This window comes from Rhinichthys klamathensis, unplaced genomic scaffold, assembly GCF_029890125.1.
Source record: "Rhinichthys klamathensis goyatoka isolate OS25496 unplaced genomic scaffold, OSU_Roscu_1.1 h1tg000115l_1, whole genome shotgun sequence".
Classification (NCBI taxonomy): Eukaryota; Metazoa; Chordata; class Actinopteri; order Cypriniformes; family Leuciscidae; genus Rhinichthys; species Rhinichthys klamathensis.
In genome coordinates, this window is record NW_026606652.1 from 190774 (window position 1) to 204855 (window position 14082).

The 14082-nt window shown below is 37.5% G+C and overlaps 1 protein-coding gene across 5 annotated transcripts in view; it reads right to left on the reverse strand.

The window, feature by feature from the left end:
* Positions 1-14082, reverse strand: part of adgrb3 (adhesion G protein-coupled receptor B3) — a 201510-nt gene that overhangs the window by 7854 nt on the left and 179574 nt on the right. For all 5 annotated transcript variants that reach the window (XM_056254889.1, XM_056254888.1, XM_056254890.1 and 2 more), the window contains 8 exons: positions 12936-13005; positions 12493-12559; positions 11910-11995; positions 11244-11342; positions 10759-10930; positions 9242-9337; positions 6727-6766; positions 306-964 (listed from right to left, as the gene is read on the reverse strand). In XM_056254889.1, coding sequence (XP_056110864.1) covers positions 306-964; positions 6727-6766; positions 9242-9337; positions 10759-10930; positions 11244-11342; positions 11910-11995; positions 12493-12559; positions 12936-13005 — 1289 coding nt within the window. The remainder of the gene's footprint in view (positions 1-305; positions 965-6726; positions 6767-9241; positions 9338-10758; positions 10931-11243; positions 11343-11909; positions 11996-12492; positions 12560-12935; positions 13006-14082) is intronic.

Here is a 14082-nt window from a genome sequence, read left to right on the forward strand (position 1 = left end):
CGAAAATTTCGGATGCGAATTTCGGACTCAGTGTGCAATGGCCTTAAGACTGGTTTTCTGTGAAGTTGCTTAAAAACATGGATCGTGAAAAGCGCAATAATCATGACTTGACTCTTCAAACTGACTGTTTAGGACATGCTAAACCCTGGCTGCTATAACACACTTGTGGCAACAGTAAAAATTTGCTGCATTAGCACTGCATTATGAATTGCACTGTTCGGTACACTTGTACAGCTAGAAGCCTCTGCATTAATGTACTTGTGTCAAGTACGTGTCTGCCTAACTGGCTGGATTCGAAGTCGCACCTCTAAAGAGCTCATTGATATAGTTGAACCGGTTTCGCTCCGTGACAGCCCTCCGCTCTCCTCCATTTCTGCCAGGAAGTTCTTCACAGCCGTGCGTGGCTCGAAGGGAAGATTCTGCATGTGTTCGGCCTGGACGGGATACTGCTGTTCCATTCCCATGTGCTCCATCCCCGAGTGGCCGAGGTTGAACTCTGCGCCCATCTTGTAATGCATCAGCCTGTCATGCGACAGAGAGTCCATAGTCATGCTCATCTTGCTGTCCTCCTTCAGCAGGGTGGGAACGCTGCTGGACCCGACCGCCGAACTGCGAGGCATGACGATGTAGTCCGTCTCCATCTGTCCCGGCTGGGGATGGCCAGTCAGGTCGTGGATACTCAGTTCCTGCTCGCTCTGCCTGGTGGCGTCGTCCGTACACAGGTATACGGCCCGTCTCATGTCTGCTGTGCTGTCCATACACTGCTCTCCCAGATCGCCCATGCCCATGGACATGTGAAGTCCAGAGGGCTGCTGGATGAGGACTTTAGACATGATGTTGCCAGGCAATGTGGAGTAATTGAGCCCCTCGGGACCTTTCTCATCCTCCTCATCATTGAGGGAGATGCGGGAGAGGGTGCCGGTGATGGTGGCCGCTCGACAGGACCCCATGTCTTTGTGGAGGGCTGCGGGTAGAAGGAATATCATTAGTAAAAATGTGTGATGCAAAAAAACATACGCTATGCTTTAAATGTTGATAAAGAACTGATTTAAAAGTTGATAAGCACAGTTAAAGGGATACTCCACTTTTTTTGGAAATAGGCTCATTTTACAACTCCCCCACAGTTAAACTGTTGAGTTTTACCGTTTTTGAATCCATTCAGCCGATCTCCGGTTCTGGCGGTACCACTTTTAGCATAGCTTAGCATACATCATTGAAGTGGACAAGACCATTAGCATTTCAAAAAAAAAAAAGGACCAAAGAGTTTCGATATTTTTCCTATTTAAAACTTGACTCTTCTGTACATCGTGCACTAAGACCGACGGAAAATGTAAAGTTGTGATTTTCTAGGCTGATATGGCTAGGAACTATACTCTCATTCCTGCGTAATAATCAAGAAACTTTACTGCCGTACCATGAGAGCAGCAGGCGTAATGATATGACGCAGCTTCTGAAAATAGGCTACCTTTCGTCAACACAACGGAACTATTTTCAGGCGCTGCGTCATATCATTACGCCTTCTGCACTCATGGTACGGCAGTGAAGTTTCTTGATTATTACGCAGGAATGAGAGTATAGTTCCTAGCCATACCAGCCTAGAAAATCGCAACTTTACATTTTCCGTCGGTCTTAGTGCACGATGTAACTACAGAAGAGTCAAGTTTTAAATAGGAAAAATATCGAAACTCTTTGGTCATTTTTTTTTTTAGAAATGCTAATGGTCTTGTCCACTTCAATGATGTATGCTAAGCTATGCTAAAAGTGGTACCGCCAGAACCGGAGATCGGCTGAATGGATTCAAAAACGGTAAAACTCAACAGTTTAACTCTGGGGGAGTTGTAAAATGAGCCTATTTCCAAAAAAAGTGGAGTATCCCTTTAACCAAGCAACTTCACCAATCAGAACATTTCATAATAGATAGGGGACATCACAGCCCTAGTGAGAGTTTGTTGACACGTGACTTGAACTTATGAGGCTACAATATTGTAGCTGTGAAAAAAAGAAAAGAAAAAAGAGAGACTATTCAAGTCAAGTCATCCTCATTTATATAGCGCTTTTAACAATGTAGATTGTTTCAAAGCAGCTTTACAGAGATAAACATATAATTTAAGGTAACAGAGATTGGTTTGGTTTTTTAGCGGTTCTTGAATAAATGTTATTTTCCAGCTAAAGTTAGTTTTGATTGATTCACTTCCGTCGAAATGATCATTTGTTATTAAATCAGGGGCCGCTAAGACGACACCGTTCTCTCTAAACAGACTTTAAACGCGAACCTGTGATAAACGCTGATGGCGTTCACATGCGCGTTAAGAATTGATTCTATAGTAATGTGCGTTTGAATATATGTGCGCAGGTTTGTAATTCCCTACAAACCATGCCTAAACAAACTACTTGTCTTGCCCACTATTTCGATTGTCCACTTTAGACATTAAAGTAACTTTACAACTACATGACATGTAGTTGCAAATTAATGAGTTTCAGTTGACAACAAACTTTCATTAGAAGTTTGAGTAGACTGTTAGGTTAGGGTTAGTAGAACAAGTTGACGTACTTGCAAAATTATTTATAGTCAGTAGAATGTCTGTTGGGGAGCATCAAAATAAAGTGTTAGCAGAAATTAAGCAGACAGTCTAATAATACTCTAATGACTGGTAGTTGACACGTTATTGCAAAATTACTTAGTAGAATGTCTAAAGTGGACCATCGAAATAAAGTGTAACCAGAATAACTGTTCATTCTGCTTGAAGTATATGTCATGCTGTGGGCCAAAAAGTTTGACGGGATACGGCAATTCATAAAAGTACACTATTTGTATGTGCTTTAAAGCCTTGCTAGTTAAACATAGCTTTTCTGAGCGCATACACCCAAAGAGCACAGGCACTAAACTGGACTTACTGGACAATTATCTTTCGAGTCTTATTGCGCTAATACTGTCAAAAACACACAATGTTTACATAAACACAGTAGGTTATGTCTAAAGTGAAAGCAAACATTTGAGAGAAAGTCGGGTGCATGTCATATGCGTGTTTATTAGATGCGTGCCGGTCTTAAAGGGACAGTAGCCGGTTGTCCTTCAAGGGATAGTTCACCCAAAAATGAAAATTCTGTCATTATTTACTCACTCTAATGTTGTTCCAAACCTGTATTAATTTCTCTCTTGCGCTGAACACAAAAAAAAGATATAATGCGGCTATCCAAACAGTTGCTGGTCCCCATTGACTTACATAGTAGGTAAAAATAAACTATGGAAGTCACTGGGGACCAGCAACTGTTTGGTTAGCCACATTCTTCAAAATAACTTATTTTCAACAGAAGAAAGAAATTTATTCGGGTGTAAAACAACTTGAGAGAGTAAATGATGACAATTTTAATTTTGGGGGGAAATATCCCTTTAATGTTAATAAATCACTCACTGCTCATGACTGAGAACTTTAATAGTAGCATTAATAATAATCAATGTATAATTTATACAGTGAAGTCTAAGTAGTATTTTATTTTTATATTTGTTCATTTAATTTCTTGAATGCTACTGTTAAATACAGCTACTGAAGCTGAAAATATAAAGCACTGTTTATTTCATTTGTATACTATGTTGTGTATGTGTGCCATTTTATATTGTGTTACCTTTAAGGCTTTGTTTTTAAAATTGATACATTGGTTTGGCCGTAATGCTCAGTCACTTGCAAAATAGTAAAACCAACATGAAAAAGAATCGTGATAAAATCTGTAATCATGATTTTTCTAGAAAAAGTCATGTATTTTTTCCATATCGCCCACCCCTAGTTGTGCCAGTCCATCAGCACTAACCATCTAAGCTTATCTTTTCAGCAAGGACTATCCATTCACCTCCTTTACAACTCCTGCTGTTAAAGAAATGTGTCCATTTTTAGACGGGATTGATTCTGTTCACCTGAAAGAGCCACACACATCTCCAGATGCAATGTCAGAAGAAGCATCAGCACTCTGAGAACAGCCTGTCCTCTGCAGCACAGCTCTATCTCCACAAATCCATAAGGGAATTACTGCCACTGTTCATAACAGAACAACAAGGAGACCAGAGGACAACAACGCCTGCTTAAAAATCCTCCAGCTCTAATGGGAGTCCACACTAATGCATCACACAACATGGCGTCTGAGGAGCGTAGCAGAATACTGATAGAAGGGCTTCAGGCTCAGGACAAGGACTCTCAGGGTGAATCTCATGAAATCAGTCAACATGTCCTGGTCATATAATACCCCAAATGCAAAAAGAAAAAGAAATATATAAGAAAAAAAAAACTTAGTCTTACTTTATGACCATTACATTTAGCATTATTTGCATGGCAATAAAGAAGAGTAAAAAAATTTTTTTTTTAAACGCAGTACTGTCTTAATTTTTTTGCAACATAGTTAAAAAAAAAAAAATGCATTATGATCATGAGAATATTTATCACTAATAGGTATTTTAGGAAGTACGTTAACATAAAAAATAGTAATAGTCCTAAAATAATTGTTTAACTAATTCTATTTTATTTATTTACTCGTTTTTATGAGACTCGCCCTTCTTGTTTTTGGTAGTCAAAGTAAGACCTTGGATTAAAGTTTTATTATGCTGTCCTAATGAAGGAAACACCATGTCACACAATATCACCTCTGAGCTGATCCTAATCCAGTTTTAATAAAGAACACTAGAGCCAGAGCGCTGTTATATTACACTTAATTTCAAAGAGAAAACAAAAGGCTTAGCAAATTGTGTTACTTGCTGCATTTCAGGGCTACAGCGTAGGCTAATTATCTGATTTACTGTGCCCTTGTTACTCAACAGTGTTTTATTATTATTATTGTTTTTAAATGGCATTTGCCACAAGTGAAGATTCACACACACACACACACAAAAAAAAAACATTCAAACAACTGTCATGACATGCAGTTCAAGTGATTTAGTGGCTCATGTCGATGTCAAAATGAGCTCTGGCTGTGATAAGTGAGAGGAACTTTTATCAGTTGCTTGGTTTCTATTTCTGTGGCGTCACACTGTGTAGCTCCGCCCATAGTGGAATCTAATTGGTCTTAATCCAAACATAACTGTCTAATTGACTGTGCTTGTGTTGTATCATGCAACATTTTCTCGGTGCAGACGGACAAATGCTGAAATGTGATGAGAGCCACAATGTTGTCTAGGGGCATAACGTTGCTATATAAAAACTGAAAAATGGCTCTAATGAAGACGTCACGCTGTTTTAAACTTTGCAGGCTGGATGTCAGAAGAATAGCATTTTTTTTTTTTTCAAACAACATTTTTCAGTATTACAATAAAACAATTCTGTCTGGACCTTGAAACAAAAATCTTGTTTTGAACGAATTTCAAGGGACTAAAAAGCTTCATTGTTCTTCACCAATAGTTTACTTAGGGGAGACAATTAAACAGTACACTCATGGATTCATGTTTATTCCATATGGCAGCTAGATAAAGAGGAACTAAAGATAAAAGAGAATAACAATAAAATAACTGATTCATTCAGATTTTTATGTGTACGACATCAACATATGGACATCTTTTAAATTTTTTTTTAGTGAAGTACTTTAGAGACATACAAGTGTTTTACGAAACTTTAAAGACTGAAATTGCCAGCACATTTGTGAGCTTAATTTAAACACCATTAAATACATTTGAATTAGGTTTATATATTATTAACCCTTAAATGCATAAATGTTTCGGCAATCATTATTACATATTCGGGTCTTTAGCGACCCGGATCTATATCTAACATGGATGGATCTCTACCAGTTGTGATGATATAAAACTCCTGATATTAGAGTAACAATTACAGGAGGATAAAATAAAGCATATTTTGTTACCTTTTGGAGCTTGGAAGGGTTCAGTTTGAGCAGATGTTTTATACCATCATCACTGTCCTCATCAGAGCTCATTTCCCAGTACATTCAGCATCTGGCTCATATTCGCCATCTCAAACATATTCTCAAAACTATCATTTTCAACATCTTCAAAATCAAAATTTTGATCGGTGACAGCTTCTCCACCAGATTCACCATAAGTGACAGTGACACTAATATTTGATTGTGTTCAGTTTTTGTGTCTGCAGTAAATCACTGAGCCATTTCAAGTTTTGCTGATGATATTTCCTATTCTTTTGTTTTCTGCCTGCGGTAACTATGAGTGAAACGTCACTTCATTATTGTGTATCAGACATTGCCATCGTGTGGAATAAAGGTGAGTTGCACTTATTCAGTCATCAAAGATTCAATCATTGTTGTGTAGAAAAAAAATATACTTACACTGTTACACACCTCGGGTCGTTAGCGACTCTATATGATTTTTATTAGATTTTTTTTACAAAAAATGTATAGGAAAATATTATTTATAATGAATTGATTGAGGAATACTGAGAATGTTGATGTCTAAAAATGACGTCCCCCCCGGGTCACTAAAGACCCAAGATATGTGTTTAAGGGTTAATGCAATAAAAGTAGTATGAATTTAATATTCTGTGAAACTAAAAAGAGGGAATAAAAAAAAACAATGATGTATCAGTATCTATCAAAAAACTCTACACTTTATCTATGAAAACGATCACATTGGATGATTATCCCGGTTCCACTGGGACTTCTCTGTGATTCTGATGTGCAACCCAACCTGCATGCTTATTCTCTTGGGCCTTTTTTTTATAGCCCAGGAGAGTAGAAGTAATTAGGAAACGCATTAATAGTGCAGCATCTGTTTCTTACCTGATCGACATGCGATGTCCACGTCTTTCTCAAAATCCGTCTGTGGAAAAAAAGAGAAGCAGAAAAAGCCATTGTAAAATTAGACATGCAAGAGGAGTTCGATTTAGACAGTACTAAAACATAAAAACTGAAGCTTTATTTTAACTTGGACAGTTGCAGACATAAAAGCATTTTCCTGTTTAATCAACTATGTAAAAAGTCCAACATACACATGCTATCATGGGATTATTCTAAAATGGTATGATTTTACTGGCTTGGGCATAAAAAAAAAAAAAGTTTGGTTCCGGTTTGTTGTCAGTTGAGGTCATGGGTCGGTAGGGATTTTTTTTTTTTTTTTTTTTTTTTTTTTTTTTTTTTTTAGTGGCAGCAAGGGATAGGTAGGAAATTATTCAGGGCTCGACCTTAAGCCTTTTCATGTGCTTGCCCTCCGAACAAGTAAATCTGTCATTCACATCAAAAAAGTTGCTTGTCCGGATTTTTTTTAATTTTATTTATTTATTCTGAAGCAATATTCTCATCTGTGTTCAATCAGCTTTGATATTTAAATTGGCATATTGTAATATCTGCACCTTTGAAGGGCCCCCAAAGCTCCCCCAATCTTATTAAATGCCCTATAGTGTCGTCTTATTCTAAATAATTGAATTTATTGATCAAATTTAGGAATTTAAAATGAAAGATGAAGCATACTGTTACCCTAGGTAGGGCTGATCAAATTAAATAATTTACACTGAAAATTTACAATTGCATAAAATAATGTTATGAAATTGATTTAAATGTACAAATAAGAAACATTGGAAAGAAGTATACTAGGCTACTTATAAACATAACACTAAACTGCCAATAGGTGGCGGCAGGCGGCCGTATTAATGAGTGAGTCATTGATTCATTAATTCAAACGATTCGTTTAAACGGTTGATTCATTCAAGAACGAGACAGATGTTAATGAATGGGTCATTGAATCTTTGACTCAACCGATTCGGTCAAAATGCTGAATCATTCAGTAATGAAAACAGGTTGAGTGTTCCTGTGAGATGCGCCGTGGTTCTGCTGTGATTTTTGTTTGGAACTATTTTCGCTGCAGAAACAGAACAAAAACAGCCAATATTGCATCTAAAATGTAAGTGACTTAATTTTAACTGTTTATTGAACTGTTGTAGGAAATCAATGTCACATTTTCAATCGTGATATAGTATTCAGGAAAAATAATTGAGGCTGCTTAACACATATGTTAAAATATAGAAACTCCACATTTAGATTTTTTATAGGCAGTATGTTGTTAACTGTGTGTGTGTGTGTGTGTGCTGCGCTCATGTGTGTAGATTTCTCCTCGAGAGGCTGCGCGAGCGTCAACAGCGCAACCTCACCGTCAGCAGGCTACTATACATTTATTATCCACAATCGAACGCAACTTACAATAAAAGTAATAAAATCAGAATCATTCTCTCGGTTTAGTGATTCCCTAGTTATTTTTTTGTTTGTTATTGATGTTCTAATCAGGCTACTTGTCCGTTCGGGCAAGTAAAATTCTCTAACTTGTCCTTCAAAAATCCTTTTGTCCCGGACAAGTTAGACGGGCTCTGGAGATACGAAGCGCGGCAGGTTAGAGTGTTTTGGATTGCATAAAATAATAAAAGAAACGAACAAATACATGGCGAAAGAAGTGGTAGACAGCAGAAGATGTAGCTGCCTCGTTTGTTTTGCTGGAGGACAACAGGCATCTTGCATCGCGTGCTATAAAAATACGGTGCTGTACAAAAACGTAAATTATAGTTCGCCTCAAAGTTTTTTATTTGTGTATTTATTAAATTTTTATTATTTCTTCCCCAAGCTCATAAAATACATTTGGGTCGCACATAAATTGACAGGGTCGGTCGGAAACCGGAACCAAACAAAATTTTTTTTTATGCCTTGTGTCTGCAGTCAGACCACGTCCCACAGCCTCACAGAGAAAACCGTCGTCTGTCGAAACCATTTATAAATAGAGTCGGATTATTCAGGTGTCACAATAGAGGAGCCATCGCCAGTGCCGAATCAAAGACAGTCTGCACATTGGAGGCCTCATTATAGTGGAATGCTTCTAGTAAAGAAACTTTAAATCAAAACATAAATGAGAACTGTGATCATTATGTGCCAGTGGTTCGGCGCGGGTCACACATCTCCGGAACCATTTTAACAGCAATTACTCCCTCAAGCAAGTGAAGGATGAGAAGGACCGGTGTGAAATATGACAAATGGGTCCCATTGGAGAAAGTGAAAGGCCAGAGGAAAGCCAAAAGACATGGATAAAAGATTTGCTGTTCTTAATTAAAGCAAAGGCAACTCTCGATATCCTGTCATAACTGTGTAAGCAGCAATAACACTGTATAACAAAGAGTCTTATTACATCAAGAGGACTATGAGAGGTCACAGCACATACATCTAATAGCATCATGTCAGATGCAAATGTTTTATGAGAAGAGCATATTCCAGCTGTGTTTGAGGCTGTGCAGTGTAAAGAATGAGTCTTGTTTCTTACCATGATCTGTGCATGCCCGTTGGGGAAGGTACCAGTCGCATCAGCATTCATGGGGTCTTGACAGTTTCTTAAACGACATCTGAAGGCATCTTGGACCTGTGAACCGTCATTTTATTCAGATTGTTGAACCTCAACAAGAACATATGTTATCATAATGTACAAAACATTTCGGAAAGGCACATTGCTTCAGGATTTGGTCGGAAAGATTTTTAAAATGTTTTTGAAAGAAGTCTCTAATGCTCACAAAGGCAGCATTTATTTGATCAGAAATACAGTAATATTTGTGAAATATTATTACAATTTCAAATAACTGTTTTTTTTTATGTTGTTATACATTTTAAAATGAGATTTATTGATTTTAACATGCAGATTTGATGCTTAAGAACCATTTCATATCATTATAAATGTGCTGTTTAAGATTTGCATTTATTGACACCACATTTATTTCAAATAGAAATATTTCGTAGCATTATAAATGTCTGTACTGTCACTTTGTTGTCAGCGTTGGGTAAGTTACTCTAAAAAGGTCATTAATTACAAGCTACTTTAACAGTGTAACTAGATTACTGTACTAATTACTTTCTCTGAAAAGTGTTACATTACGTATTACTTTCTAAATTCCATATCAACCTCAACCAGTTGAACAATACAAGGATATACATGAAACTGCTCTTTTAATTCTTTCAAATAAATAATATAACATTGCATAAATTATTCTTGAACTGACCAAAGTATTTAAAGGGTTCTATTAAAGGTTAAGGTTACATTAAAAACATACATTTTGACATTAAACTTTAAAATTGTCGTGTTAAATCCACTGTTTTATATAGAATTGTTCTAAAGTCAACACAGCATTTAATGCAATTACATCTGAAGTAACTGTAATTAAATAACAGAAATATTAAGATTAATACCTTACCTTTTTTCAAGGGAAAAGTAATTAAATTACCATAACTGATTACTTAGTAATGAGTTCTGAGAAAACAAGATGTTAATCGAGGGAGAATTTGATTATCATGATTTAAATGGACTTGAAAAGTCCAGAAGGTGCCTAGCAGACGTGATTTCTAAATGACTGATAAAATAAAAGAGGCAGAGGGATCATCAGAGATTCAGGGATTCATCTGGGGATCAGTCAGGACACTGGCAGATTTTAAGGGTGAGTTTGGCTGGTCTAAAAGTGGTTTTGTGAAATAAAATAAACAAATCACACCTACTAGTACTCATGGAGGTACTCACATTAATGACTACACGGTTCAGACCAAAATGTACAACTGACTTACTTTCTTCTGCAGAACGACTTTAATTGCACTGTAAAACCAAATATCTTTTGTGTTCCACAGAAGAAAGGAAATCATACAGGTTTTGGACAGAATATTCATAATTTGGGTGAGCTATTCCTTTAATGAAAACTGGGCAAAGAGTAAAAATAACTGGACCTTTGTAGAAATGATCGATATACGTAGTCTGTTGAAATGCTGAAGAATAGTAAGGGATTTGAATGGTTCCAGCCCTACCTCTCTTCTGAGGATACAGTGGACCATGACTATGACAAAGCCTTGCAGAGAGTCAAAGACTGCGAAGAGGATCTGGAATAAAATGGAGCGCTTGTCCGTCATGGCCAGCACCGCAGACATCCAGGTGAGCGCTAACAGAGGGAGCACAACACAGGAACTCCACAGGGAGGCCCTGACACACAAAGAGACATGGTGGAATGAACAACAAAAAACACAGCATTGTGGTCTTGAATTATTATAAATGTTGAATGCAGGGTTATTTGCTATTGTAAAATATCAATCTTTCAATGGAAAAAAAAAACTTTTACAGAAGTCTACTGTTGCGCTCTATAGAACATATAGTGTGTCAACATATTACAGAGAACAAGAGCCAGTTGTTCATTTAACACCTGCACAATCTCCTTCCCCAAGGCAAGTGGAAGGACACACACACACACAAGCTTATTCAGCATAATCGATTTGCTGAGGCATTGGTGAGTACTTACATGGCATTGCTGGCCGTTGTTGCTGATAAAGCAGTAGTTGAGACAACGCCACATTTGGCACATTTTAAAGTTAGTCCTGTATGGGGCTCGCTCATCTGCCTGCAGGACAGCCAAATAACCAGACAACACAAAGGGAACATATTTACACAGTGATTTGATTATACCAGAACAGAAGTGTGGATGTTTCTTTTGGCCCTTTGTGGACATCATCAAAGGTGAAGAGTGCAATTTCTGCACATTTAGTAGCACCAGAATTTGAATCAATTTGTTTGAGCAGCCGTACTGAGCTGGAAATATCTCTATTGGCTAACTAATGGTGTGATGACACTACAGCTCTGTTTCAAAACCTGATGAGGTCTCTGTGTCGAGCTAAGCTGCCTTAAAAGGTAGTTGCCTATGTTGACAGTCTATTCTGAAACAGTTTGATGTTAGCATGTTGGTAAGAAAGTGTAGATGTGCTTCTTTTCATTAGCTCATTTCCACACCTAGTTAACTGACGAGACATCAGGAAGCAGCAACAAGTATGCAGAGTTGCTGCGAGCTGTTCAACATATTCCTAATTGAAAAGTGTCAGGAACCCAGGAAATAGGTTTTGGAACAGAGCTTATGAGTTTGAAATTTTTGGTTATGTATGTGTTTGTGCAATATTGCTAAATTGGCACTTACCCTGCTCTATGTTTTAGTTTCTTATCCAGGATCCCATCTCTCGAAACCAGTTTATTAAACACCAGAATGCCAATCACCATGTTCACCTGTACACACCAACACAAACAGTAACACTGTCAGGGCCTGATCTTATCAAACTGTAAAAGTGCAGTAAATTAACCATACACTGTTTATAGCACTGACAAAATGTAAAAGATTTCCTTGAATAAACAAAGAATACATTCATAGTGCTTTTCAATGTATTTGAGTATTTTACAACTTAGCTTCAAGCTGTACTTTAAAAGTACAACAATACAAATATAAATATACTGTTTAGTGTTGTGCAGAAGCATTGTTGTGTGAATCGGTGCCACATTAAATCTTAATTCAGTCTAGAATTCAGTCTAACAAACTGCTTAATGATGCTTATAAATGACAGGGGTCACACAATCTTCATACCGTTCTACAATGGAGCGAGGCAATTTTCCATTTCAACATTGGCACGCTAGACTAGTCCAGTAAATGACATAAAACATTACAAAAGCCACTGGTGTGTGTAGTTAAGACTGGTAAATGACTGTAAATAAACAAAGTGTAAAATTACCAGCACCACTGCAGCGGCAGGTCCCACAAATGCATAGAGAAGACCACCTTCCAGAGATAGCCAACAGCTGCAAACACACACACACACACAAAAAAAATATCAGCAAATCTTGCATAAAATGTAACATCCGGCATCAACTTAATGGGGCATGGCAGTACACAGTCGTATCGTCCTTGAGTGTCTGGGGATCTGGAGCCATATGCCAGGGTTCTACATGAGAGACTTTTAGTGTGGAACAAGAACTCTAAAGAGATCTTAAAACACTGTTTATATCCAGGTATCCTCTGGAGAACTAGGTGGGACTGTTGCAGTCTCTTGGCTCTGACTCACTACTTCATGCTACTGTTTTAATTGGTAAGATTTTCCATGTGCTATGTGTGGGGTCTTTTACATTTCTGGGTGAACATGAGGAACAAAAAGTATAAAAAAGCGAGCCGTCTTACTATTGAGGTGTCCCATATCCTTTTGCTTTTGTGAATCCCATTGAGATAGCGACCACCAAGGCAGGTAATCCTTCAAAAGAGACACAGGAGTGATGAAAGGCCACATACTGGGTAATCCTTCTGAGCAGGAGACATTCACAGCACATGTACGGTAGCTTCAGTCAGAGGTCAAGTATAAGAAGAAACTAATGCGAGTGGTGCTCGTCCGTGCAAAACCAGCTGCTATGATGCTAAAGTGTATAGATGCTACAGTTTCCCATATGACGTATGGATTTTTTTATCATATTGAAAATGACATTTAATTTTAAATTTTAAAATAAAAATAATATTAATAATAAAATATAATAATATAAAAAAAACTTGTATTTTTTGGGAAATGTATGTATGTGTGTGTATATATATACACACACACACATTTTTTTACAAAGACATTGCCTTATTAATTTTATATTAAATGTATTTATATTATAATTTTTTTCAATTTAGTTAAAACATTCACTAATACCAGCTGATAGCCAATATGGTACCAATACTTTCCACATCTCTAAACATGCATGTCTTCTGCAAAAACGTGTTTAGGGTTACATATGTGTTTGATTAATTAACCCTAAACATGAGCAACAGTTGCCTAAGCAAACGCCACTGCAGATCTTCAGAAGCACTTCAGGTTTTCAAGTCATGAACGACATAACTTCTAAATCGTTTGTGACATTAAAGCAGCTAAACAGTTTAATATGAATCCCTGGAGTTTTACACTAAAAACCAGCATGTGAAATGCAATTACCACAACTGCTTTTGAACAGAGAGGCTGGAACAATCAAACAGGGCTTGAGCTGAAGTATTATATCATATCTGCTATCTTTCTAATCCTCTCTCTCATGTTAACTGGTCTCGAGCAGGACTGCCATTATGAAAGGGCTCTTTCTGCTCCTGCCACTGTCCTGTGATCTGAATATTAACACCATCCCTCTCGCACTGGTGGCTGAATTTATTGATGCAATCAGCTTGTCTGAAGAACCCTCCTCCCCTAACCAAAGCTCCACCCCTAGCCACCATGCAGTTTCATCCTCAACCAATTGGAAAAAGCACTGCAGTGCACACAACGCCACTGTTCCTCCCTCAAAGGTAACATTTAGACTCTGGATGG